The 27,837-nt window shown below is 34.5% G+C and overlaps 2 protein-coding genes across 17 annotated transcripts in view; one reads left to right on the top strand and one right to left on the bottom strand.

Moving 5' to 3' along the window:
- Positions 1 to 27,837, top strand: part of LOC127876662 (myelin proteolipid protein-like) — a 136,734-nt gene that overhangs the window by 62,336 nt on the left and 46,561 nt on the right. For 14 of the 15 annotated variants that reach the window (XM_052422017.1, XM_052422019.1, XM_052422022.1 and 11 more), the window contains 6 exons: positions 9,077 to 9,239; positions 9,770 to 9,929; positions 11,960 to 12,098; positions 12,815 to 12,879; positions 13,602 to 13,667; positions 14,334 to 16,029. In XM_052422017.1, the coding sequence (XP_052277977.1) occupies positions 9,077 to 9,239; positions 9,770 to 9,929; positions 11,960 to 12,098; positions 12,815 to 12,879; positions 13,602 to 13,667; positions 14,334 to 14,471 (731 nt within the window). In that variant the 3' untranslated portion in view covers positions 14,472 to 16,029. Of the gene's footprint in view, positions 1 to 9,076; positions 9,240 to 9,769; positions 9,930 to 11,959; positions 12,099 to 12,814; positions 12,880 to 13,601; positions 13,668 to 14,333; positions 16,030 to 27,837 lie in introns of those variants that run through there. The other variant, XM_052422009.1, reaches the window with a different exon arrangement.
- LOC127876659 (uncharacterized) lies at positions 18,209 to 26,571 on the bottom strand. 2 transcript variants are annotated; one of them, XM_052421995.1, is made up of 8 exons: positions 26,064 to 26,571; positions 21,180 to 21,331; positions 20,713 to 20,911; positions 20,449 to 20,553; positions 20,282 to 20,314; positions 19,455 to 19,574; positions 19,138 to 19,221; positions 18,209 to 18,908 (listed from the first exon to the last, which is right to left on the bottom strand). In XM_052421995.1, exons 1-8 carry the CDS (start codon positions 26,304 to 26,306, stop codon positions 18,609 to 18,611), a joined length of 1,236 nt encoding a protein of 411 aa, XP_052277955.1. In that variant the 5' UTR covers positions 26,307 to 26,571; the 3' UTR covers positions 18,209 to 18,608. The 2 variants fall into 2 exon arrangements, with proteins under 2 accessions (XP_052277955.1, XP_052277956.1); XM_052421996.1 differs by lacking the exon at positions 20,449 to 20,553.

Raw genomic sequence — 27,837 nt, 5'->3', positions numbered from 1 at the left:
AATATTCAAATTTCGTCTAATGTCATGATACAGATGATCATATGGTTTCAAAACGTTCCTGAAGGGATCCGCTGGGGAACCATAAAGCTGTAAATATGATTATGATGGGAGATAAAATGTATAATTAACCGACAACAGGTCCCTCTGGGAAGGTCGAATGGATGAGATTCTATAGCGGCATGATGTAGGCGGAGACTTGATGCTTAGGGCTTGATATTTGTGTGTGTCGTCATTGTATGTATCTTTTAACTGCATTTTGAAAAAAAAAGTACACTATAGCAACGTATCTAACAATTAATTACAATAGTCCTGTGTCATGTTGTCTAAAATGTATGAGAACTGGAGTATGCGATTTCGATTAGATAAAAAACACAACAAAAACACCAACCCCTATGTTAGTGTTTCAACTTCAAACACTACATAGTAATATTGCATGAAGGTAAGAGGCATGTTTATAGTGAATGTTATAATGATTTCTCAACTTTGGTAGAATTATGAATTGATTAATACTTTTTATATTTAACTATTACAACAACATAATGATGTGTTGAAAACAAGCGTCTTTAAGAATGCGTCACGTGTCATGTATTTATTGTAAAACGAATATAGAGTTATATAAGTAAGATTTAAAACATGGCATTTTGTTGCGCTTGTTGATGCATTGGTTTCAAAAACATCACCACAATATGTGTCAAACAGAAAATAGACTGCATAAACACGCTGCTGGAGTGTCAAATAATGGCGGATTGTGCTCTTCCGCTGCTTAGAAATAGGTACACCTGCTTGTGTAAACGCTTTATTTTGCTATACTTGCTATCTTCCGTGTACGTTATCTTCAACGGAATCTCCCCTATGATTTATTAATCGATTAGCACGATAAGCTTTATATCTGAACACGAGTTTCAAATAGCTAATCACTACTTAGCAAAGAAGTAGTCCACACTTTATCTCGCATTTTTTATGGGGAACACAACATCTTTTGGTATTCCAGCTGATAAACGATTTCGAAAATAGTAAGCAGTCTTGGGCATAATTTATATTCAAGCCATTCTATCTCAACAGGTGTTCTAGTGGTTTAATATAGTGTCTATAAACATAACGGTTGCTTAAGCGTTCTTCGCATTTACCTATTATAATACTAAGACATGGAAATGTGACGTTCCTGTAAGTTCAATGTCATAATGACCATAGTTTCACGTTAACTGAGATATATGTTTGAAAGCCGAACGTGAGGCAACGCTGGAGAACTCATAATAACGGTGATGTCACCTACACCTCTCATTCTCGCCCCTACATTATCTAACTCCTCTATTCTAAATCTCCCACACCTATCTCTTCCTCATACCTTTTTTTCTCCCACAACTCTGTTGTATCATATTAAAATCATTTTAGGCCCTTCAAAAATATCAAGTAATCGTGTAAATCGAAATGCGTTTGCCTATCAATAAAAATTAGTTTGGCTCAAACATGGAATAGTTATGTTAAAGGGGCCTTTTCACAGATTTTGGCATTTTTTAACTTATTCATTAAATGCTTTATATTGATAAATGTAAACATTGGATCGTAGTTTCACAAAATTTAACGACAAAAACAGAACTCTCCAAATTTTTCAATCGTTTCGCGTTGCAACGCTTTATAATTTTTAGGTTTTAAAATCGTCAAAAGATGCATATAATGGCTATATTAGAGCATGGTAAATGTTCAGTATTACTGTTTCCTCACAAATATCATAACCAAAACGAAAATTTGCGAATCTGAAACAACTTTTTTCAATTTTGTCAATTTACCAAAGCGTGAAAAGATCCCTTTAAGTTTAGGAGCCAAACATCGAGTCGACACAGAATTAGCTTCTCCTACGATCTTAAGCTTTTGGAATCTTTCCTTTTTCTTTTTCAATCACTTTTAAAGGGGCCTTTTCACAGATTTTGGCATTTTTTGAAGTTTGTCATTAAATGCTTTATATTGATAAATGTAAACATTCGATATAAAAAGCCCCAGTATAAAATCAGGAATACAATTAAAAAAAGAAAAAAGGTAACCCTCAGCAGGGCTCGAACCACTGACCCCTGGAGTCCAGGAGTAAAGTCTCCTACTTAGACCACTCGGCCATCCTTCCGAATACAATGACGGAAGTAGTTTAAACTTTATATAAGCAATCCTCGTAGTTTCACAAAATATAACGACAACAACAGAACTCTCCAAATTATTAATTCGTTTCGCATTGAAACGCTTAATAATTTTCAGGTTTTTAAATCGTCAAAAGATGCATATAATGGCTATTTTAGAGCATGGTAAATGTTCAGTACATGTATTACTGTTTCCTCACAAATATCACAACTAAAACGAAAATTTGCGAATCTGAAACAACTTATTTCAATTTTGTCAATTTCCCCAAACGTGAAAAGGCCCCTTTAAGGCCGTGTCACTGCGTAGGTACACAGTGAAGGAATAATAATATTAATGCAAACGTTTAATGCTGCCATTCGCTCCCAAAATTCCATTATTGTGCGAACGAATAAATAACATTCAATTTTGAAGCGGATAACAGCATTGTGTATTTATGTTGTATCGATATATATTTTATCGCCGAACGTCTTTTTTGAGGTACATGTATTATTATAAGATAGTTATAGTCGTGTTTGATCTATGTTGATTCAAGAGTGTATACGTTTGAAATTAAAGCTTTTATTTGGTTTCAACTGTTTTATTATATGATTTTATTGCATCTGTACCATACCTCTTGTTTGTGTGGTCATAAAATACTGAAACAAAATACTGGTGATGTTTATTCCGTGTTTTTATTTTCCTAAAAGGAATAAATGAATGAGAGGTCTACAGTTAATTTGTAGAAAGTATTATTTTCATGATGTATTACCAGAGCTACAGATAAGCTTTTTGAGGTAATTGGGTAATACCCTTCAAAATAAGAATGAATTGGGTAATGGAAAACGTGATTGGGTATCCAAAAGTATGATGCCCGCTCATATAAAAAATTATTGGGTATTTGTACCAAAACAAACAACTGAATTGGGTATTTGCAATAAAACGTGAATTTAGCTTCTCAAAACCGTACCTACATAAAGTCACTGTTATGTATTCAATCGCAGTATAGGTTGTTCCATCTTTCTGCTATCAGATTCAACAATCTGAAGACAAGGGAATTTCTCAACCCACTCATCGAATGTGTTTCTACTTGTTTTTGTTCCAATAATATGGGCCAGTACTTTTGTTTTAGAAACCCAACACACCCCATCATAGGGGTTTGGAACGGTATTGTGGTAGTATAATATAGTGTATTTTGACCGAAAATGCCCCAAACAAAATTCATTTAAGTCATCAACTATGCCCATTGCAATTGTTTTATATTTAGATTAATTTACCACGACAAAGGAATCTAAATGTTTTTGTATTTTTTTGCGCAACTTTTCGTCTGCCTCGAGACGCCATTTTGTTTGACTCGCATTTGTTATCATCTAAACGATTGGTAAATACGTTACCAGATAAAAACAAGCGCTTGTCGATTAAGACTCGATTCAAAACGGCCAAAACAAAACGGGATTTTTCATTACGCATAGAAGGCGGCTCGAATTGGGTATCGGCGATTTGTTTTGCGTACCGGTACGCACAGATTTTGAAAAAAATGCGTATCCACCTATTTTTTTTTGCGTATTTACGCAAATACGCAGCTTATCTGTAGCTCTGTGTATTACTATTGATGTTTTTACTTAGTTATGTTTAGCTTTATATCATCGAAAGCCTATGGCTTATTGAAACACTATCGAGTCCGTTTCCTGGTTAGAACCAGTGCTTTGCGTATTTTGAGTGATTTTAAGAATGAATCCATAGGAAAATCGAATCCGTAGTTCAAGGTCGCTCGGCGGTTACTATACCCACGACGCTGTGGTAACCTTAACTGATTGCTACTATTGATTTTTTCACGAACATGCTGAATCCGAACAAAACAGGTACACTTGTTTAAATTAAATAAACTAGGTACCGTTGCATAAATAGGATGACAAGTTCGACATTCTGAATGTGATTACTTGAAACCTCTTACTTCGCATGGGTTCAGTAGCTCATTTCGCTATCAGCCCTGGGGCCACACGATGCATGAATAGTCACACATTCTTGGTTACATGTTGGACTAAATTGACATTATGTTTGCACATGTTTGGCAATTGCCGTCTCTTAATATAGTTTTTACTATCATTTAATAATTGTTTAAACTGTTCGTATGTTAGTGCAATACTTTTCACCTTCCGACATGCATGAACACGCTTTGTTGCGTTGATTTGTGAAAATTTATTCTCGTTGCGAGTTCGTATTTATTGTACTAAAGTCACATGTTTTCCAGTTGCATCGATCACACATGCTGAATCCGCGGGCGTATTATGTAAAGCAAGGAATTCGTTTTAAAGTTTGTTCAATCAGTGACAAATCTGTAACAGTATTGATTGGTTTATTATTGAAAGTGCGCGAGTATCACGCAGTTGGATGTTCTTGTTAAACTATCGGACAGTTATGGTGACACTCAGGAAATGGACGGGAAAATGTCGGTCTCCATCCTTAAATGGGAACATTCCCCATATAATTTGTATGACAACTTGTTCTAAGAATTTAATTACTTCAGCCATTTACGCCCTTGGCGACTATATAACAATGATTTTTTTCCAGAAGACTTAGTGTCAAATGCCTAGTTAATTTGTAGTTGGATATAGAAGTTGATTTATGATGTGTTGAAGGGCTAAACCAATCTTCATTGATCATTTCATTACTACGTTTATGCTGTAGTAATATTACTTATTGAATTTTTAAGGACTATATAAGTAACATTAGTGAACGCATGTTTAGTAGATTTTTTGACATCAGTCTTCGCATGTAGAGTAGATTTTAAAACGTATATGCATTGAATCCAGTCAAATGAATTAACACCACAAGTGCAACCATATAGTTTTAAACACACAATCAATTTCAAGGTGTTCATTATTTGCTACATAAAACTGACACTGCAATGTCACTGTGCATGTATCTATTTTCTAAACATAAGCATATTATATAAAGGAAATTTATTGGATTTGATGGGATATCGATTTAAATTACTTTATGCTTAAAATGATTATATTTGTATTTTTGCTGAAATAATGACGTCGTTACATAGTATAACAGTGAAAATAATCGATAATTTTCGCTGTTAATTTTCACTGTATGAAACAGTGAAATATCAATTTTATTTCACTGATATTTCTCTATAAACCACAGGAAAGCATAAAATAAATTGCGTTTTTAGTTAATTCAAGTTTTATAAAAGTCGTCGTCATCGATTACTAATTCTTGTTTACGGTAATGCTTAATTTTTGTTATTATAGTTAGAAATATGATGCTTAATACTTTGTTGTTTGTTCTGTTTACTTCTCCATGTCACTATTATTTATTGTGCTGTAAAATTGTATAATGTTTATGCAATACAAGTTTGGAATTGGACTTGATACGGCAATTAGTATGTACCGTATTAATGCAAAATAAAATCGAGGATGGTCTGTAGAGACCCGACATTAGGTATACCTCAAGACAGACAACGTCATTGGTGGCACTCAAACAGTAATAATGTGCTGCGCGCGAATGTGCCAATTCACCAATCTCCACGCAGAGTTGTCGTTCCTTGCTCTCACATACAACTCTGCGAAAGGCTCAGCCCTCCATTTTGTATATAAAATAGATAAAACCGAACAAACGCATTCAACGTATATTTGATTAGATATTTAAGATCGCATGCATTAAATTCAGAAATATGACTTTTAAATGTACGATAAATCGTGCAAAAACTTGCGAGTTTTAATGCAACTCTTTGGAACTAATTTATTGCCCATTTACGCAGATGGACTCATTCCACGCACTTCACAAATGTAAACAATTTAACATATTTTTTTAGTGACGTTAGGAATTGCTTCGACGAGTGTATGTATGTTGGTTTCTTAACATAAAAAAAAACATTATTTTATAATAATGAATTAAGACTGATATAAGATATCATGGTATGAGATGGTTTTCTTTAATGCAGTGAATGCAATGTAACCGTCGTGCAAGAGATTGTTTAGTATTCTGTAACCTCAATGATGAACGCTTGGAATGATCATGACATAAATGAGACGCTTTCATAACAAAAGTCCGTTCTGAGCCCAACACAGAGGTGAATGTAATGTAACCGTCGTGCAAGAGATTGCCAATTCACATCATCGATTCCGATCAAAGACAATCAATATTCTAGTATTGAATAAAACCTTAGAACTTGTTAAAATGTCGCAGGTTCGGTGATTTATAGTTTTCAAGACGAATAACCTTGCAGGTTATTGCGCTAGATTGTTTGAGCCATAAATAGCTATAGTCCTGAATGAGAGCATGATCATGTCCTCTTGAACAGATGATGAGCTTTTTCGTTGTAAAGAAATATTGCTTTATAAACAATTAGCCAGATTATTGCACGTCGCTCAGAGTGAAATATTCAAGGCTGATGCAAAGTTAAGACTGCTAAGTGTTGCTTCAAACTATATCGATCATCGTGGTTGTATTGCACCACTGACAGTTGCGTTTTAATACGTCTGAAACATGGTTCCCATGCATTGATGCTGTTAGACATTGTTGTTGACAGAATCGCTGAGGAATTATGGCCAATTAACGAATTCTATGCTTGAAGGCTTTTCAATCAGAAGCCTGTATTTTTTCCTTGAAAAAGTATAAATCATTGGAACATCGATCTGTTGTTGCCGCATGGACCTGCCGGTATAAGGTTGATATGCTCAACAGAACGCGAACAAGGTGATCCCCACTGCGGCCAATAGTCTACGGATGCGGAAACACTGTCAGATTAAAAATTAATCGATACGAGGTGTCAATCGGTGTCTATATGGAATCTTTATAGTGGTCCAGTTTTACCTGCACGAGAGCGCGAGGTGTCAAGGTGTGCATTCCAGCGGGAACAGCCGGCAGGAGAAATAGGTTGCGCGAAGTCAGCTACTGACTAATTCTTGTTCGGAGATTTGGTTTACGTTTATATCGTCACACACGGATAAACGAGTTTTTTTTGTTTGAATTTTGTTTTGGAGTGAATGATGTCGGAGTCCGCGAATCTGATTGGCTCGGTATCGTTCACTAATGGCCATGACCTTCAGTCTCCCCCAGGGCCGGAAGAGGACGGTGTTAAGGAGTTCAAGCCGATCCCCGGGGCCAGAAGGTCAAGGACACCCAAAGGGAGAAACCCGTGCGGTAATCATTGATAACGAGTCTTTGGGGTATGGAGTATTGGTATATCAATGTGGAACTTTGGATGCGTTTATTACAGTTTTATTTTGGTTTGAAAGGCGCCATTTTGCGCAAACCGATGTTGCATTCACACTGTTGAGGTAAAACAGGAAAAAAGGCTTGAACCGATTCGCGCAAATGTTGGATATAAATAAAATACAAAAAATCGAACGTATTGATTAGTTGGTTTGAACATACAATTCAAAATGTCGTTCCTGAAATGGTTGTGTAGTTTTTCAAAATTTAAGAGGGAATGCGTTCTTAAGTTCGTGCATATCTTTTAGAGTATTTATTTAATCCTCAGTTATAATAAAAACATACATACGCATGCTTTGTAATAGTTATTACATATACAATTAGTGCAAAACTATCACTTTTTGATAGTATTTTAAAAATCTTTACGCCGATTGTTTTTAAAAGTGCTTACTTTCAGAAAAAGGTCGTATTGCATTTTTGACAAAGGGTCAATTGCTTCAAATACTAATCTTTAAGAACGGTGTAAACATAATCTCTGCAGTTGATGTTTCTGGTAAATTCAAATTTTTAATATTTATGGATATGCTTAAACCGCCGTTGTTGGCGAACCTGTGTCACATAGTTGATTTTTTTTTCTTCTAGAAAACACTGATTAATGTATGCCACGTAAATATGACGCTTTTATGCTGTTCTTTGTCGTTTCCGTTTTGACATTTCACATACTACAGATGGTATCAACGCCTATTTACGCTGCCACCAATGACTAGTATTCGTTGGCAATTTTTGCATATCCATAAACCATGCCAGCTGTCACAATCACTGCACGTCGGTTGCAGACCGCTGCACTCCGAATTCATGCGAATGTACGAGGAATGAGAGAAACACATATATTATATATATTTTTTTAGAAACGCAGAAAAGGCACATGCGATTCATAAACATACTGTTCTGATAACATCTACATATTGTTTGCTATCTAGCATCTACGTCCCACTATACCGTGGTGGGTACATTTATCGCTATACTCAGCTGCTTTGTTATGATAATACATTGTTGCGTGGTAGGTTTAGTAACTGTTTTACGTCTAGACAATTACAATATTTAACGTTATAGCACATCTCTTATCGCAATAAACTGTTTAATGTTAATACAATTGCTTGGGAAAACGCATGTTTGTGTGCGTATTTATTTCAGTATTTCAAAAAAGTTACAATACCGTTTTCTACGAATTGCTGTGGTTTCCATCGGATACTTTGGCCCCCCCCCCCCCTTCTTGTACGAGACCGCAAACATATTGCAGTCCTAACAAAAGCTGGAAATACATCTATCTGATAATCATTTAAAAAACCTTTTACTTTATAATGTAGACGTGTTTACAAGGCACAGTTTAGCGCGGATGATGACGCACACCCCGGATTTTCGCATAATACAGTTTGTTACGGTTTAACTTCATAAACTACGAAACACTCACCAGCCGCGCTCTGGGAAAACTTGGTCAAATGCATGTGAGTGAAGTGTCCTCCCAGATCAGCCTGTGCAGTCCGCACTAGCTGATCAGATAAGACACTTTCCGCATGTAGGGAATTTTTCGTTTAAAAAAGTATCTTCTTAGTGAAAATCCAGTTAAGGCTGAAAGAGTCGTCCCTGATAAGCCTGCGCGAACTGACACTTCACGGACATGCGTTAAGCCCAGCTTATCATATAAAACAAGCACACGTATTTTGATTTGTGTATATAATACATTTAAATTTTCTTTTCAAAACGAGACACATGTGAATAAATTTTTATGAATGTATATTTTCAGCTCATAGCGAAAACTGTCTAGAGAGGACGCTCCACTGCCTAAGTCACGTGCCATGTGCGTCACTGGTCGCGTGGATCGCTCTTCTCGTAGGTCTCGGAGGCCTCACGGGAAGTCTGCTTGTGGGCGCGCACCGGACACGTGACCTCCTGGAGGAGAAAGAGTTGTGAGTATGGGGAATGTAAATTCCGGACTTCATAAATAAACTGTTTATTGAAAGTCAATCGACAACTCTGGAAATATTCCTACGTCTTTGCACGTGCCGGAAATTACATCGATCTTCATCGATGCTATCAAAGAAAGAATACACAATAAATTGTAGAAAAACACTTTACTCTGCGAAATGTCTTCAATTTCGTTTTAAATTGAGATAATATTATAAGTAACATATAAGTTTTGGTACATAAATGTTTTATCTTTAAACATATATGTCTATACTTAAGTTTTGGTTGCATAAACACTTAGTACGATCGTTGGTTTCTGCCAATACTGGTCAATGCTTTAATTAGGAGGGCCTCAGTTTTGCAGAAAACTGTCTCCATAATTTGACCACGTATTCAGAAACAATTGCTTGTAAACAAGACAGACGAACTACTAGTATATCATCACATAAACTATGTTTGTGTTTCTATGCAATTAAAAGATGTTCCTTAAATTTCCTCTATATACCAATACATATAAATGTCATTTTACCAGGTTGTGGTTCATGGAGTACACGATAATCGGTGTCGTCTGCGGCATGTTTGTGATCGGCACGTGCCTTCTCGTGCTGGGTCACGTTTCCTCGGAGCCCAGCTGTCGGCACTGCTTCAACACCTCGGGCAAGAACACCTGCGGCCGAGTACTCAATATCATGGTGAGTTCACTTCATCTTTCCTGAGCTGTGCTCAGGGTGCATAATCAACTGGGTTTCGGGGGTTTACACACGGGCTGCACAGAATGTACATACGCCGTTAAGAACTTTATATTTGCAAATATCTTAAGTTATTGAAATTCATTTGCAAAAATCTTTAGTGCATAAACGTCAGTTTTTCTTGCAGTTTGTGCCGATATCTTAAGGTATAAAAATAAATACTTCAATATGTCTGAAATTGATGACCAAATTTCACGTTGCGTGAGGCATAAGCGTATAAATGAATGCAGTACACATATAAATTTTGAACAAGAACACATTGTTATTAAATTAAGTAATTCTGATGTATTTCATATTGCCATAAGCAAAATTAAAAATCTGTCTGTTATTCAGTAGTTGAAATTCTTAAGAAATATTGTTTGAAAAAGTTATTCGAAAAAACAATCACCACTTACCGGTACACACATAGTCACGTGATCCTGCACCCTGGTACTTAGCTAGTGTGAAGTGTTGATACGATACGATTTTTAAAGAGTGAGACTGATATGTGGCTTTTTAGAGCGTGTCTTTCGTGTATTGGTTTTGACGTTAAATCCGTCTTATTATTGGTTCTTATTGTATATTCAACTCAATACTAATGTACTTCCTTGTCAGTTTATGTCTTCTATCTTCTGTTGTAACGGTGATAACTTATTGTAAATTATAGATTTTTATCCAAAATTTGAATTTAACTTTGTAAAGTAATTGTATTTCGAAATTAAATGTGTTACAACTTATAACCAAAAGATTATGAAGATGTTACACTACAAAAATATTATATAGAAATTTCATATATTGCGCAGGGGAATAAGTCAGATATCTGAAGCATGCTAAACACTGCGAGTATTCTCCCTTGCATTGATAGCCAATTGTATCCGAACTTACAAGATTTTGTATTGTACACACATTATATGTCCCTTTAATGTGTGTTCAATGTATCTTTAGTTAAAAAAAATTGAAAATTAAGGTATAACACTGATAATACCAGATAATTTTCTAGTGTTCTTTAACATTCTGAAATACTTTTATACATCGTTATTGCGCGTTCGCTACCGGGCTTCTTGTCAGATTCTTTTACGGTCACATCGTTGATTCAGTCATATCATTGTATTGCAGTTGAACCTCTAAACTCTATTCGTTTGATTTCAATGTGACAACATGCTATACCAGACTTAACGGAAGATAAGTTATATTTTTGAGCGCTTGTACATTGGACCTACTTCCAATTATGATATCGTATAACAAACAAACCTATCGTGTTTTTACCGAATATCTTTTCATATTGCTGAAAACGTAAAGCAACACAGTGAATAATATAAGAATTTAGCGCGCTGGCGGTTTGGGATGTATTTTTATGCCCCCCTTCGAAGAAGAGGGGGGTATATTGTTTTGCACATGTCGGTCCGTCGGTCCGTCCACCAGATGGTTTCCGGATGATAACTCAAGAACGCGTAGGCCTAGGATCATGAAACTTCATAGGTACATTGATCATGACTGGCAGATGACCCCTATTGATTTTTAGGTCACTAGGTCAAAGGTCAAGGTCACATTGACTCGAAACAGTAAAATGGTTTCCGGATGATAACTCAAGAATGCTTACGCCTAGGATCATGAAACTTCATAGGTACATTGATCATGACTAGCAGATGACCCCTATTAATTTTCACGTCACTAGGTCAAAGGTCAAGGTCACAGTGACTCGAAACAGTAAAATGGTTTCCTAATGATTACTCAAGAATAATTAGGCCTAGGATCATGAAACTTCATAGGTACATTGATCATGACTGGCAGATGACCCCTATTGATTTTCAGGTCACTAGGTCAAAGGTCAAGGTCAGTGACAAAAACGTATTCATATAATGGCTGCCACTACAACTGACAGCCCATATTGGGAGCATGCATGTTTTACAAACAGTTCTTGTTTTAAATATATATTTCAGTATTTAATATGATATAAATCCTAGCATTATTCCCAAGTTACCTCCACTTGCCAGATGCTGGTGTTGTCCTACATTCTGTGTGTGGCCTGGGTGCTGGCCAGCGCCCTGCTCTTCATTCCGGTCACAGGACTGGGGCTTCTCCTCTACCTGGTCGACATCAAGAGGGTCACGCAGATCGACCTCGCCAACTACGGTGAGAATAGACTTCATGATTTGAGCCGTGTTTTGGATAAAGCGGGCTAAATTCATGTGCGTCACGTTTTGTTCCCCGATTAGCCCGTGCAGACCACATCATTTAATGTGGGACGACACTTTCCGCCTATACTTATTCTCGTTTATAAGAGACTTCTCTTAAACGAACACTGAAGCTTAAAGTGTCGTTCCTGACTAGTCTGTGCGGACTTCACAGGCTAATCTATGACAATACTTTACGTATATGAATTAAGGTCTGCTTTCGTAGAGCATGGCTCATTTCTTGATCTCTTTGACTGGATTTGAGTTTTCAACCTTATGTTTATTGTGTAAATGGCCAAAGGATTACGTGAATACATTCCTATGAGCTTTTAACTTGAACTTTAGAACTCAATTATTTGATCAGCCTATTAAGTCAAACAAAACGAATCCATATACCCCCACAGGGGCTCGCCAGATTTTAAGGCACAAGGAGAGGTTATGAATACCAAATTTCATAATAAATAAGTTAGTTTTCAGACAATATAGACAACACAGATTTTATTGAACTTATTTATTAGTAATTTAGCCTCTATGAAGCGGGTTACATTTAACGTGATGCATATTTATGAATAGTTCAAGTGTTGGCCTTAATGGTATGTAAGGCAGTTATTTGGATCACCATGTGCGCGGAATAACCGTTCTAATATAACCGTACATGTTTAATTTTACTTACAGGTTTTAATCAAAGGCTTATCGTGAACGCAGATACGGAACGAGGACTGGAAAAGTTCACTGCCCACGTAAGTCTTCTAATTAATATGTTGCATAAGCTACAGTTTTTCTAAAGAGGTACACAATATGCATTTTTACGATAATTTATGTTAAAGCAATATGTTAAGTGATACAGTATAATGCCGTTCGTTTTTAAAATTGCGTTTAAAGCGAATCTTCAATCACTTGCATCAAATACCATGCACCATTTGCCGATAAATAAGCTCATGCTTAATTGATATTACATTTGTAATTGTTAACACAAAACAACATAGGTTATTTTTATTAAAGCCCCATTACTAATCAAAAACAACGAAAATGTCGTACAATATTTCGTAAAAAAAGTTTAACAATGAAAAATCAGTGTTTAAAATGAAAATTGCCGACATTTCAACGCCAGATGTGGTCTGGTAAAATAGATGTTTGTAGGTACAAAATGCTCGTTTTTATAATTGTCTTGCATATTTAATTCCATTTTAATTTCCCGCAACGATATATATTCATACGACACATGAACACGAACATGGTACCATTTTAGTGTTCGTGTGTCATATGAATAGACATATTCGCGGGGAATTAAAATGGAATTAATTGTGTCACAAATAAATAAAAACGAGCATTTTGTATCTACACAAATCTATGTAATCATACCACATCTAGCGTTGAAATTGTGATTATTGCTATATGGAACACTGATTGTTTAGGTGTTCACTTTATTTTAACAAAGAGATGTTTAACTCATTGTTTTCAGGGCAAGGATCTGTTGCATTACTACGGAGCAGCATACATTTCTGCAGTTATCATCATCATAAGCCTTGTAAGTTATTGTCCCGCTAGCCAGTCTAGCGTAAAATATTAGCCGCATCATGCGAAAATGGGTATAATGTCATACGCGTCTAGCGTAGCTCCAAACTGTGCGGATGCGCAGGCTTGTCTGAAACTACTCTTGCCAGATATGCCATAATACTCATTTTCGCATGACGCGGCTCATATTTTATGTAATGATTGCCACGTTCATTTGTTTGTCTGATTGTCGTTTATGCATGTATTTTTTTAAAATATACTAACAAAGAGCAGTGTTTAATAAATACCTCAAGTATTTATTTATAAAATAAATAATATGTGTATTTTTTTTTGTTTTTCATTAACGTCGAACGATTATGCCCGGCAAAATTAACCTGCAAATCGAAAACTTCATTTGCATTATAAGATGGAATTGTTTTTCATATTTGTATTTGGAATTGTTTTGTGTACAATATAAACTAGGCTTATAATGTACCCTCTGGACCCCCAGCAAATCTTTCAAAATCCTCCCCCCCCCCAAACCAGAAATCCTGGAGCCGCCCTGTATATAAATGCAATAATTTGCGTTATCATCACAACATGAAGAGTGATATTTACGAATCTTGAATTCCACGGTAAACATTAATCTATAAAAATAATTTATATTATATGTACATAATTGTATGCTCTCATTTTTCAGGTACATTTCCTAATGTGTATAAGCGCCAACGTCACTCACCTGCGAGAAGCTCGCCTCGCCACTCTGAACGCCTACGATGACGCTGAGGAGGCGCATCCTCAGTCCCCGCCAAAACAGTTGAATGACACGACCATGTGACGTGGCAAGTGTCCATCAACCAGCCAATCGCATTCAAGGAGCGAGATTTGATTTTGAATTTTCTATATTGGCGAATACTCTTAATTACGTTAGTCTTATGTGTATGGATCTCACTGAAACGTGCTGTCTGTATTGCTTAAACATGTGCAATAAAGAAGGTAGATGAACTTGAAAACAAGCGGGGACACAATTGGATTGTTCATAGAAAAGCGATGTCTGAAATTGCCAAGAGAACCAAGTTTCCGTAAACTAAAGAAACTGCGGTTCCAAAATGCGATCAAATACGTTAATAATTCTACAAATAATTTGAGCTCAAAATTAAAAACGTGGATCAAAAAGCTCTTCTTAGATGTTTTATTTTTAATTCATCAGACAGATACCAGTTTAGTTACTTACATTTAAGGACAGACCAGGATATAAAGATGTGCGTCGTGTTTTGTAATTCTTATCTAGCAATATGCTCGAAGTTTTACTGGTAGTTAGGGATGTGTTGTTTTATTGTATGCAGAAATATCGCGTCCAAGGGAGTTATGTGGGTTGTTACAGTTTTCCAAATACGACTTTATCTTTTTTATTAACAAATGTGCCATTGCATGGCGACTATTGAAACTGAGTGCAACTAATTATACCGCCGATATTGTTCATGGTATTTCACCAAACAATACAACTAACATGTTTAGTGTACGTCTTAATATACGTCACTCTATTATTATATTTTATTAGAATGTTTGAAGTATATGTTTAATCTACTATCTACCATATATTTTTATGTAATTGATGCATCATTGATGTGTTTTTGGCAGCTCCTTAAAGTGTTCATCTTAATTGCAGTGGAGATTTGTCATTGCATACATGCCCTCAACCAAACAAACATGTGGTTATGAATATATTCAAGACCATTTTGCCTACCATCGATCATAGATTAGAAGAATTGAATACTATTGAATAATAAGTATGGGGGTATTTTGAATTTCCAAAATTTTCGACGAACACAGAATTCGTACTTATATCACTCAGGTCCATTTTAAATAACTATAATATTATTTATGTAAAATAAGTCATAAGTGATGTTGTCTAATTATGTAAATGTGCTTATATAAACGTAGCTAGATTTAGTTTATTTGCACTTTTTAGTAAATTTGCTAACACGTTTTACTTATGTTAGATTATTATACAATATTTATTGTATAATTGTGTATATCCCGTCACAAATCATTTTGCAACAATTCGTAACAATTCGTAACAATTCGTAAATAGCTCAGTGTGTGTGTGTGTGTTTATAACTTAAGATGAACACAGATATCCTTTTTGGTTGCTGGCCAGTTTATGGCAATATATAAAAGTATGAAAATATACGCTTCATTTAATTGTGTATGTTAGTTAGCTTAATTTCGTGAATGTTTTAGCAAATATGGGAACATATTCGCTCTGTCGTAAATTAAGAGTTACTTACAATTATTTCTTGTTACTTTTTATGACCTCAAGTTTTGTTTAACTTTGTTATATTGCTTCATAGAATATCGCAATTAATTCATTGTAATAAACATCATTGTCTATACCATTTTGGTTACGTTATTAATTTGACATAGACGAGTATCATATTACCATTCAACTCTTTCAGTGCTGGAACCGAATTTTGAAGGCCTTTGCAAACAGTTTGGATCCAGATTTGACGCCACAGAACGTGCCGTCTCATCAGGATCAAAGCTGTTTGCTATTCTGATAGTATTCTATGAGAAAAATCGAAGAAAATGCTAATTTAAGAAATTCAGCAGACGACATTTTAGAAGACGACAAATTTCCCAGCATGCAAAGGGTTAAGCTAACGCCAAGACGCATGGTGACTCCAGAATTTCAGATCCTAATCTAATACAAACAGATGACCACTTTGTACCCAGAAAGTGCACAATTGGGTCATAATATGAAGCTTATGGCTTAAAGGGTCCTTTTCACGTTTTGGTATACTGACAAAATTCGCAAATTTCCGCTGTACTTAGTTATGATATTTGTGAGGAAACAGTAATACTGAACATTTACCATGCTCTAAAATATCAATTATATGCATCTTTTGACGATTTAAAACCTGAAAATTATAAAGCGTTGCATCGCGAAACGATTGAATTGTTTGGAGAGTTCTGTTGTTATATTTTGTTATACTACGAGGATTGCTTATATAAAGTATACAATACATCACTCATTGTATGAGCACGGATGGCCGAGTGGTCTAAGCGATAGACATTTACTCCAGTGGTCAATGGTTCGAGACCAGTTGTGGGTTAATTTCTTTTTTTTTTCAGTTTAATTTTAATGTTTTTTTTTACTGGAGCTTTTTATTTCTAATATTTACATTTATCAATACAAAGCATTTAATTACAAGCTTCAATACTTTCAATATCTGTGAAAAGGTCCCTTTAATCAAAATGGTGTCAAACCATTTAGTACAGTAATGAACAAAAGTAAACAAAGGTTAGACATACACGACAGTTTAATTACAAGTTCGCTGTTTATGAGAAAGCGATTAAAAAACTGACCATACTTGTGTATAAGGGACAAAAATCTCATCAAAATCCTTTTTTCCCCATTAAAATCCAATTCAGTTATTATCAATTATCATCAATATATATTGACAAGCAATGATCGATAATGTTCACCAGTAAAAAACGAAAAAACAAAAAACAACAGCAAATACTTAATTAAGTATTTTATGTTCAGTCATAATTCCTTAAACATGAAGAAAATTACTATAATAATTGTTGTAGAAGACACTATGATACTTTATTGAAACATTGGAAGGCAGTCGATACGCAATGATAAATATGTCCGGGATTCCCTTTGTATCACACAAACTATGTTGAGCTTTTATACGAGATAATAAATAATGTTATGTTGAAAATCTGACAAAAAGAAATTACAATATTGTTTTTTTCAGCATCTGTAGTTCGACAATTACATACACATTTGATAGTTTTGCTACTTTCCAAAAATATCTTCGATCCGCACATGAAGGTACACCTCAAATCCGTAGCACAATGAAAACTGCACAAATGCATTGCCTCTGTTTTATAATTGCAATTCATTTAACAACGACTATGTAATATTTGGCAATACTTTTTTTTTTAAATAAAAAATACGATTTCATTTATCATTTCGTTATCATAATGCAGTCGTGGATAAGTGTATGTGGATGACATTTATTTTTCTTGCTCTTAGTTTGTTTGACAATTTTCTTTAGAAACATCGCTAACTAGATAGTTTAAACACTTTTATTAATGGCTATGTACATGTCTACCACATAATCATTTTCATAGATATCTGATACTTACGACACTAGTACATTAAATTATATGTGTATTATTCGATGCACGCTTTTTATGTATATGTATAATTGAATTTGATTGAGATCGAGTTAGACGCGCTTTTGGTTTGTGATTATTCTGGGCCAAGTGCTAAGTTCGGTTAGGCCTCAAAACGGTTTAATGTTTGCATTCACAATTCCAAGGCTATTGTCCCAGTTTTAATAAGTGTATGTTAACATAAAGTAGTCTGATATAAAAATAGTTGATGAGATAAATAATTTTTTTCTGAGAGAGTTTTGGATTGTAATTATTTACAATAGTTTTTTTTGCAAAAAATCACATAAGTATTTTCCTATTGAAGTACATTTCACGATTCATTGCTCGAATGAATATAACACTATCTCAAAGCATTGTATTTCAAATAATAATTTAACAACTGCACTATCTAAAAGCATTTTATTTCAAATGATAATTTAACAACTTTTAGAAGCCTTATATTAATAATTGTAATTGATGCTCTTCATCTCTGTCGTTAACCATTGATACGATTTTCATGCAAATATCCCTTGGGCTTTTAATTTACCTTTGCAGCACGGTCAACTAACGGTTTTTCACACACATATTTTAAAAATTCGTTTTTTTTTTTAACATACATACAACCTTATGATCAATATATTTCCGTTAACTATTCTCAATATAAGTCTGAGCTCCTCCGGAAATGATCATGCGTAAATTGTCACCTTAAAAAAACAACAACATATATTACACATTGCTCACTGTTCTATGTGCACATTGAGCACTAAAAATTATGGAACAACTATGTTGTCAGTTATATTCAAGTTTATGTATGTTTGGATTCTTCATCGCTAACACCAGTTATTGGTTGTGCAACACCTTTCACAATTACAGGTCCACCTTCATGTAAGAACATTGTGGGCCATACAACATAATCCACTATGTTTCCACATTTTGTATACTGTTTATACAAATTTGCATCAAACTTTGACCCGTGTTTGGTACTCCAATCGAAACACAGAGGCGGTCCCTGTACTACCATCATCCAGCAGAGGAACAGACTTTTCTTGATGAAGGGCTTCATAGCCGGAATGCACGAATCGTCCCAGTAGATGTCAAGAAATGCCTACATGAGAAACAAATCAAGTAATACCGATATGTCCGATGTTTAAATGATTTGTACTATGCAATCCGTTGTATTTCTCCAAATATGTTCACGCCCTATTCCACAGTGATTATTTGTAAATCTTGTTCATAGCTAAAAATTTGATCATACTGAACGGTTATTACCAAGTTTTATGATAACGATATGAATTGAAATAAAAGAAGTTGCAAGGATTTGGTCGGAAATTCACCTTTTGTAAAGCTGGAACTATTGCTACTGAAAGTTCTTTACGCAGGTGTTTGTATTCAGCTTCAAAATTGAGCGGCAGTTTTTTCTACAACGACAAAACGCCCATAATGAGTCACATATTGCAAAAAGCAAACCACGTTGTATGACGAGTAGGGAAAACTAAGTTGATATAGAGTATAGTACATAATGTTGACCTCTATCCTAGAGAAGTATGAAATTGGATATTTCGAATCAGTATTCGGTAGCATAAAGAACGAATATTTTTTATTAAAATTCAAAGGTTGATGAACGACATAATCTCAAAAAATTATATTTCACCTCGGGAACTGATGGTTTAGTTTGGTCTGTACTAGATGTTGCCTTAGGTTTCCATCTGTTCTGTAGTTGTAACTTCTCGATCCAATGTTGGAGCTGTCCGCTTTGTTTGGAACTAATGTTCTTATGATGAAAACAAACATTTGAGCCAAGATGACACTTAAAATGTAGTGGGTGAGCATTATGTAACTTTCTTGCTACAATAGTTTCTTGCAATAGATATTTATAAACGCTTTGGGACAGTCATTAGCAATACATAATTGCTAATCATGAGATTTAAAAGACATTCTCATAAATACGTCTATATTAATAACCACCACAATGTAACCATACTTATGCTTCATAATTTATAGTAATTTATCAATACTGTTTCAAATATATCTTAGCACAGATGAATTAGATCTATCAATAAAAAATTAAATAGTCGCAAAGATCTATAGATCCATTTCGCTCGCCTTTAAACATACGGTGTTTATAAGCTGTATATAAACATTTGATTCATTCACATTCGGTTAGGATCAAGCTTTAACGTTATATTGATTTTCCCGATTGTACGTTGCCAAACAAGTTGAATAGTGATCTTTGTAAAGGCCACGATTGTGTAAGAAATCATTAAATTTATGATTAAGAATTGTAGAAATAAAGCTTGATTTGACAATGTCGATAAGGTTTTCAAAATTAGAATGTTTTTGGAAATACTGCAACAATCTTCTATGTGGCTTGTTTGATTTTTGCCATTGTGCGCGTTTTGGTTGAAGATAACGTACACCCGGAATCGTCTTAAATACGAATTGAGCAACAAGTTCACTCATTTGTTCGCATGAACGTACCTTAGGAGCAATTGCGATGGTGAATCGTTGTTTCTGAAAATAAAGTCAATAATTCTTAATGTCTATACCTATTGCATCTTTTTAAATATCTAAGATTGATTTTCTGTGCAATAGGATTACAATGCAGAAACAGGTGTAATAAATAAGAAAATCGTATTGCATGATACCATCTGGCCCTGTGTCTGTTCGGCTTCCAAGAACAAAACATTTGCCGCATTGGCTGTTGAATCTAACAGTTGAACGGCCTTATCATCACAAAACTTAAAGGTTTTCTGAAATGGATACGTCTGACACCATTTTCTAGAGAATCTCATATTATGATGTTCTTTTCTAAAAGGAAAATATAAAGAAATCAGATTGTGTTTAAATATTGTACCAAATACTTTATAAACGAAGACTCACCTTTATGCAATTTTTATAAGAATATTTACCTGTAAGGTTAAGCAAAGTGTGTGAACAGCCTCTTTTTCATCTTGACCTGCCTCTTGTAGGCCTTCAATAGCATCCGTCCATTCATTATCGTACAATTCGGAATACATTTCGCCCAGTTTGGTGGGTCTGTTCTTGTCACTCAGATCACTTATGTTCGGATTGTCTTGGACCAGCTTGTCTCCAACAACTTTGCTGAGTCTAAAGGGGTAAACAAAATAATGATTGGTATTTTATTAGTTAAACATTGGGACATTTGTTTTACCGTTATAATTAATGTATGGTTTTAACATAATTTGACGAGCGATTCAATCTCTAAGTGTTTTAATAAACTGTATGTGTTTTTCGAGACATCAATGCGAGATACTAATTCGTCTATAGATGAAATAAAACGTAGGCTGCAGACCGAAAGAGACTCATTTACAATGAACTTTATAATAAATTCTATCACTCATATAAAATAGACAACCTGAGCAACAGATCGTCTCGCTCACTTTGCAACGATGTGATCATTATCTCTAAATCTGCCAATTTATGATGCAATGCTGCAATATCTTGTTCTGATCGCAGCTTCACAAATGATTCATCATGTGGCTTTTTGACTTCATATTTTGACGCTGTCTGTAAAGAAACCTCAATCATTTTTACACAATTAAACTAGATATATAAGGAATTGCATACCTTAATATACGGCAATATGTACGTTTACTTCCAAAGTAAAACACAACTGAACTGAGATGAAAGGTTGTGATTTTAAGGCCATACATTCAGCAACATTTTTACGATTTACTATGACTTATATTAATTTGCTCGTTGGCTACCGTTTACAGTTAACTTTTACATATTTTTTGGAACTTGTTTTAGTCCTTTTCTTGAGGTTTACATTGTTTGAACGGTTTAAAACTCATCGATTTACATCACCCGTTTCATGGTAATGACTGCAGTTTAATCAATTAGTATATTTTGTGTTGCACTCTGTGTATTTTCCTACACTGGATATAAAAAATAGTTTAATCGATGCAAATCATGCGCAACACATATAAACTGTGCATATCGCAAGGATGTTACTGATGTGCGCGAGTGTATAAGCTTGACGTGGATTCTGACTTTTATCTAAAGAGCTTTATGACATTGTGTTTTACTGTTTCATAAGTTAGTAATGCTTCTGAAAATATAGACTACAAAAACAGGAACCATTTTTAGATGGTCGCTTTAGCGACCGTCTAAAGTGCTTAGTGTAAAATTCAGGTCGGTACGGCCTAGGTATGATTAACCCAATTCCCGCTTACTACGCGCAAGAAAGAGTTGTATAATTTATGCAAAAGGTTTGAGTTCTCCAATTATGTTTATTCACAAATGGAAACATTATATTAATATCGTGTTAAATGCAATAGTTTCGAATGGTGTTTTATAGAAAAGAATAAAAAACAATGATCGTATTGTACGTGTCGCGGAGGAGATTGTTTATGAATGATTAAAATAGTCCACTTTCTACTGCGTCTGCGTGACGTAGTATTTTCGCTCATCTCATTCATAACTCTGAGGCTGGCGATAAACAAAGGGGAGTCCGGGTGAGAATAACGCACTAGAAAAGGTTACGCTTGTTTATATTCACAGGTCTCAATTAATAATACGTTGACCACAAGTTCAACAATTATTACAGGGATACGATAGACAACATAAAAAATGTCTCATTATCGCTGAAAGGTTTGGAATTTTGGTTTCTAAATAACTTAATTCAAAACAAAAGTTTAATGATAGTGTTTTTTACTTGTTAGTCGCATATTTACCGCATTATAATGTGTGTTATAATAGGCAAACCATACATTAGTAAAATTCAATCTGCCTTCGCACATAGAAGGAATGGGTCAATTAGGTGCTGCGTTTCCTTTGCTTACTTCAGTTAGAGGTCAATTCTTTACGTAATAGCAATCACAAGGCTCCGGCTTCAAAGGATTGCGGAGCGTTCTTTTATAATAAAAGTCGTAGTCGCATGGTATTTGCGTTTAGCGTCCTATTTGGTCACGTGGTTCTTTTTTCGCGGGTGTTTTGGCATTCATGATATGAGGCTATTAATAGATGCGCCTGTCGATAAACAAAGAAAAGTTTACGGGTTATAACAACGCAATAGGTTACGCTCTCACATACAACTCAATGACGTAGTAAAGGTCGTAAATTGAGAGATTCGGGAAAAAGTTGACGCTTATTTATATTCTCAATTTATAAAACGTTGAACATAAGTTCAACAATAACTTCAGCGATACGATAGACAAAAAAAAATGTTTCATAATCGCTAAACCCGAATATAACAAACAATTTATAATAATAATACGAATGACCTGTTTCATAACCTCGTTCATGCTACTACAGCGGGTATTTCTGGAAAACGTTCTTTGGTTCTCAACAGATAGCGGCCATCTTTTGTATTAACGGGTGCTAGCAACGCAATAGTAGAAGGTTAGTAGAAGGTTTAGCTTGTTTATATTCACAGTTCTCAATACATAGACAGTTGGATATGAGTTCATCAATAACAACAAGCATACTATAGGCAACCTCGAAAATGCTTTATAATCGCTAAAACCGAAAACAACAAAATATATTATATTAAATATATTTATAACAATACATTTCTTTTAAAAATGTAGTCGGCGTATACGCTGACTTTGAAATAAAGTTAGCAATTTACTTTTCTAAATAATTAAATACAATTAAACAAAAGTTAAACTATTGTATTGTGTTTTTTCACTTGTAAGCTGCATATTCATCGCATGAAATGTGTGTTAGCATTGTCAAACCACACATTAGTGTGAGTAAATAAAAAATATACTACGGGAGAGCACTTCATATGTGTCCTCATATGCCTTAGCAGCTGGAGTTTCACTTCTTTATATTGTTATGGGTATCTTATTTCACTATCGAAATATATCGTATGTTTATATTTGATTTAAACGCAGTTTTCTTTCGACATATTTAAATCACACGTCAATAGCGCCGTCATGCGAAAATGGGTCTTATGCGTTTCGGCAAGCGTTTGTTAAACCCAACATGTGCTTTTGCGCAGTCAGGCCATAGGCGATGCTGTTCGCTTTAAAATCACTCAATATGTTATGTTTCTCCTTACCAGAAGGAGGGATAGCTGAGTGGGCTATTTATATGATGGGCGCATATGGCATAAGACCCATTTTCGCATGACGAGGGTCATTACAAATTTCATTGCGAATTGAAAATGCCACATTTAAGAACAATGCTTTTTGATACAAAATTGAATTCAAAATATCAAACTTGTTAATAATGGCAGCCTATCCACACATTAAGGAATGATTTCCAGACGTGCTGACCAAGTACGGCAAACATTGTGGTATGATAATTAAACGATTTTCTCTTATCGTGACACTATACTATTTCGCTAATGATTGTTTTCTCATCTTGGAGGCGAAAGTGAAATTCTGCGAGATGGATTGTAACGCGTATTTGTAACAGGACCACAATTTGTGTCGTTTGAGCATACAGAGACTAGTCCGGAATTCTTTACACTGAACAGTGCTACATCCTTTGAATTGAGCACATACGCAGTGATGTAGCAAAAATTCAGAGGTTGTATCTCGAATCAGCTTATTAAATATTCGAAAATATTCATGCGTGTCTGTTGGCGTTATGTAAAAGTCACTAAGATGAAAACTGAAACAGCTACGCCTAAAAGCGCATTAGTGCCCTATACCTATGTTTATGTTAGCGTTGTTGACACCGTGTGAACTGCTCGGGTAACAAGTAAAGCATAAACAGCAATGTTTATATACTTTTATTCCTCCATATACAAGATACGAAGATTATTGTATATTTTGAAATTGTACATGGTGTCAAAAATCAAAAGTTTTGTACACGGAACTTTCATTATGAATTTATATTCTTGGTGAAATAGTCATTTGATATTAGAAAAAATATTCCTTTAATATGATAGTGACTGCAAATTTTCTTTATATTAAGTTTTCATTACCATTTTCATCATACTTTCTATGCTTTCAGAACTTCCAAAAAGCCTGTTGTTTTTATTTTGTCTTAGTTATTTCTATGAAATAATAAGGATGATAAAAAGTGCACACAAAACTCGACCCGTGCGCTATGACACACACTTTATAAAGTTGAATGGCGTGTGTTCATTTCAAACTTGCGATTGATTTTCAAAAATGAATTGCGTGTTAAATTATGCAATAGCGAACATCTTCAGTGCCTTCAGCGCTTTGATTAATTTTGTTATGTTCCTTTTATGTATTTATAGTAATTTCGACGAAAGTGTATGTAAATTAATTCATAGATCATCTTTAATTTCAAAAGTTCGTTTAGGTTGTTCATTTACCCATTTGCATTGTATTTGTTTCTCTCATATAATAATAAACAAATAAACGATATTTAACATTCAAAACTAATTTATTTAGGAACTTTTACCGTAATTTGCGAGCACGCCATTTAAATATTTATTCTTTTGTTTTTAATATATGTTTGAATACTGCGTGACGTACAAACAGCATTAGTGAATTTAAACGGTGAAGAAACTGACATTCAAACTTGTGTAGGACATTTGTGGATTTTCGCTCTAAACCGCTATCTTATCGACACGTTTATAATTAATGCTGTCTGTTACTTAAGTCGATTTAAGAAAATCAGTCTGTGTTTATACCTAGATGTAAACCATAATGGTGTTATTACAAAATAATTGCGAACTTAAAAAACAAAACGGACCAGAAAATAAATTTTGTTTCCCCTTTGATTTCGAAAAGACACAGGCATTCATAGTTCAACAAACCGAATGTGACATTGGGGATAAATATTATGATCAGCCAAAAGAATGTACCAAAATCTTAAAAGTTTAATATGTTACAACCATTCTTGAGATTCACTTTTTAAAAAGAATGAGCATCACAAACCGCAAAACAATGTCAAATAAGCATACTAGTATGTGGGCAAATGTTTATCAAGTCATTTGTATCACAAATACATACATATGTTTAGGGATATAAAAATTACTGCGTTTGTTCAAAACTTCCGCATATCAGTTGACACGTGTTAAACTGGTTCATTTCAATGTTTTGATAACGGTTGTTTAAATGAGCTATCGTGACTTATATTTAATGATAAAACATTTAGGTTTGATATTGTAAAATTAACGGAACCACTGTTTAAAATGCAATAACTACAAGCACATGTATTATATTTTTGCACATGTATGTTAATGTAGTACATACTTTATTATAACATAAACTATATATGTACAATTATTAATTTTCGTCTGATTCAATTCAAATGCTAGTATAATATACTACCGAATTTTGAGTGTTAGGGCAAAAACATAGAGTACCTGTGCAAGGTATTTGAATATCTTCTTTGCAGTATTATCCAACGAATCGTTGATGAATGCAATATCAACATCAGATGTCGTCATTTTCAAACTTTGCAAAATGTCTTGCCAATAGGTATGTTCAGTCTCAATGAGTCGAATGACCTCATATTCAATGCGGTTTTCAGCGCTAAGATTATAAAACCTGCTTGCTTGCGACGATTGTGAATTCTTAATTCCAAAAGGTGGCAGTGCATTCCCCATTGTGAGTGTTTTATTATTAATCTGATTCTTTAAAAACCGAAAGTAGATTTTGAATATTAAACAAAAACGAACTTTATAATCCTCAGTGGAAAAAGCTTCATAATAAAATGAATATCAGGATCGGTGGAAACATATTTAGAATTTCCATTCAAATTTGTTTATCCGGATCAATTTTACACTAGTTTGATCGTACGATCGTTTCAATATCGAAAGAGGACATTTAACACGATGGGGTTTTCCATACCGCTTTACACCGCGATCTCGGTTATTGATTATGCAATGATTAATCAATTGCCCTCATTCGATATCTCAGTTATTGAAGCAAAGTGGTTAGGCGAAACAAAACGTTTGTTTCCTCGTTATCGAACAATACTTATATTTGTTGCCGAGCATAAACTTTTTGGGGTATTCCGTGTTGAGTGTTCCAAAATGTTTCTCACATTTCTCTGTAATTATTTTAGTCGCCAAGTCGATTTTCCATAACGAAAGATACATTTCAACATTTTGGACGAGTCTTGTAATTGACATCCTTTAAACGGTGGGAAATAATTTGAGTAAAGAAAAACAAATAATGGAAACAGTTGTGCCGACCTAGCTACCCCCCTTTTCGAGATGTAATTGGATACAAACAACTTATTTATTTGGCCTTACTCCATCCAGAAGCAAAAGGATTCATAAGATATGCGTGTGTGGTATTTATCTTCTAGTCGACAGTGACATAATAACACCGTTATCTTAATATTTGCGCTACATATTCGCATTCAGCAATTAACGCAACCAATCCATAGTCGGAGATCGTCATCACACATAATATGTAATTATATAAAACGTATTTTGACTTCAATCCCCAAATTACAAGTTATGTTTTTTTTCTACTTCAATTTTCATTTGCAAATAAACACATATTAAATTATCTCCGATAGAGTGGAGAAGCACATGATACAACAGTGGTTTATAAAGGAGAAGATGTGCATAGAACAGTAATTAGTTGAGATGTACAATGCAATGTTCAGGAAACATTGGCGTTTAATTTGCCATACATAAAAATCTATCATCTAATGTGAAAAGTTCGAAATGTTCAAGCTCAAGGTAAAAATTAATTGCAATAATAGTTTTTGATATAGTTTACTAAACACGTCAGTGTTCTTAAACTATATCTTGCTGTAAATTTATAAGTTGAACGCGTATGCAGAACACTTCATTATTTTTAGCAGAATGCCCGAGAAGATGTCATTAAAGTTAATATCCGAATTTAATTCCACTTTAAGAACTTCCGGTATCAAAACGACATTACATTACTGTGAATGCATCTATTGCTGATTACTGTAATGTTTAGTTGATTGTATTTAGAAACACAGCAAGTGTACGAAAAAAAAATGATTTAAAACGTTGTATACATCGTGCCAAAGTTCTAGCCTTTGAGTGGTCTACATCTACATGCAATCCAGGTGAAAATTAATCTTAAACAAAATCACCGAATTATTAGTAAGGTTTAAAATCCATGTTTGATATTTGTCTATGATATATATAT

This window comes from Dreissena polymorpha, chromosome 4, assembly GCF_020536995.1.
Source record: "Dreissena polymorpha isolate Duluth1 chromosome 4, UMN_Dpol_1.0, whole genome shotgun sequence".
Lineage (NCBI taxonomy): Eukaryota > Metazoa > Mollusca > Bivalvia > Myida > Dreissenidae > Dreissena > Dreissena polymorpha.
This window is presented reverse-complemented; position numbering and strand designations above follow the sequence as displayed.

What these genes read in the sequence shown, in the direction of transcription:
- LOC127876659 (XM_052421995.1), bottom strand. Translation starts at nt 26,306, where the DNA reads ATGGGGAATGCACTGCCACCTTTTGGAATTAAGAATTCACAATCGTCG. An exon ending in TATTCAAATACCTTGCACAG is followed by an intron (nt 21,332 to 26,063) that starts GTACTCTATGTT and finishes GTTTCTTTACAG; the next exon opens with ACAGCGTCAAAATATGAAGT. An exon ending in CGAGACGATCTGTTGCTCAG is followed by an intron (nt 20,912 to 21,179) that starts GTTGTCTATTTT and finishes TTACCCCTTTAG; the next exon opens with ACTCAGCAAAGTTGTTGGAG.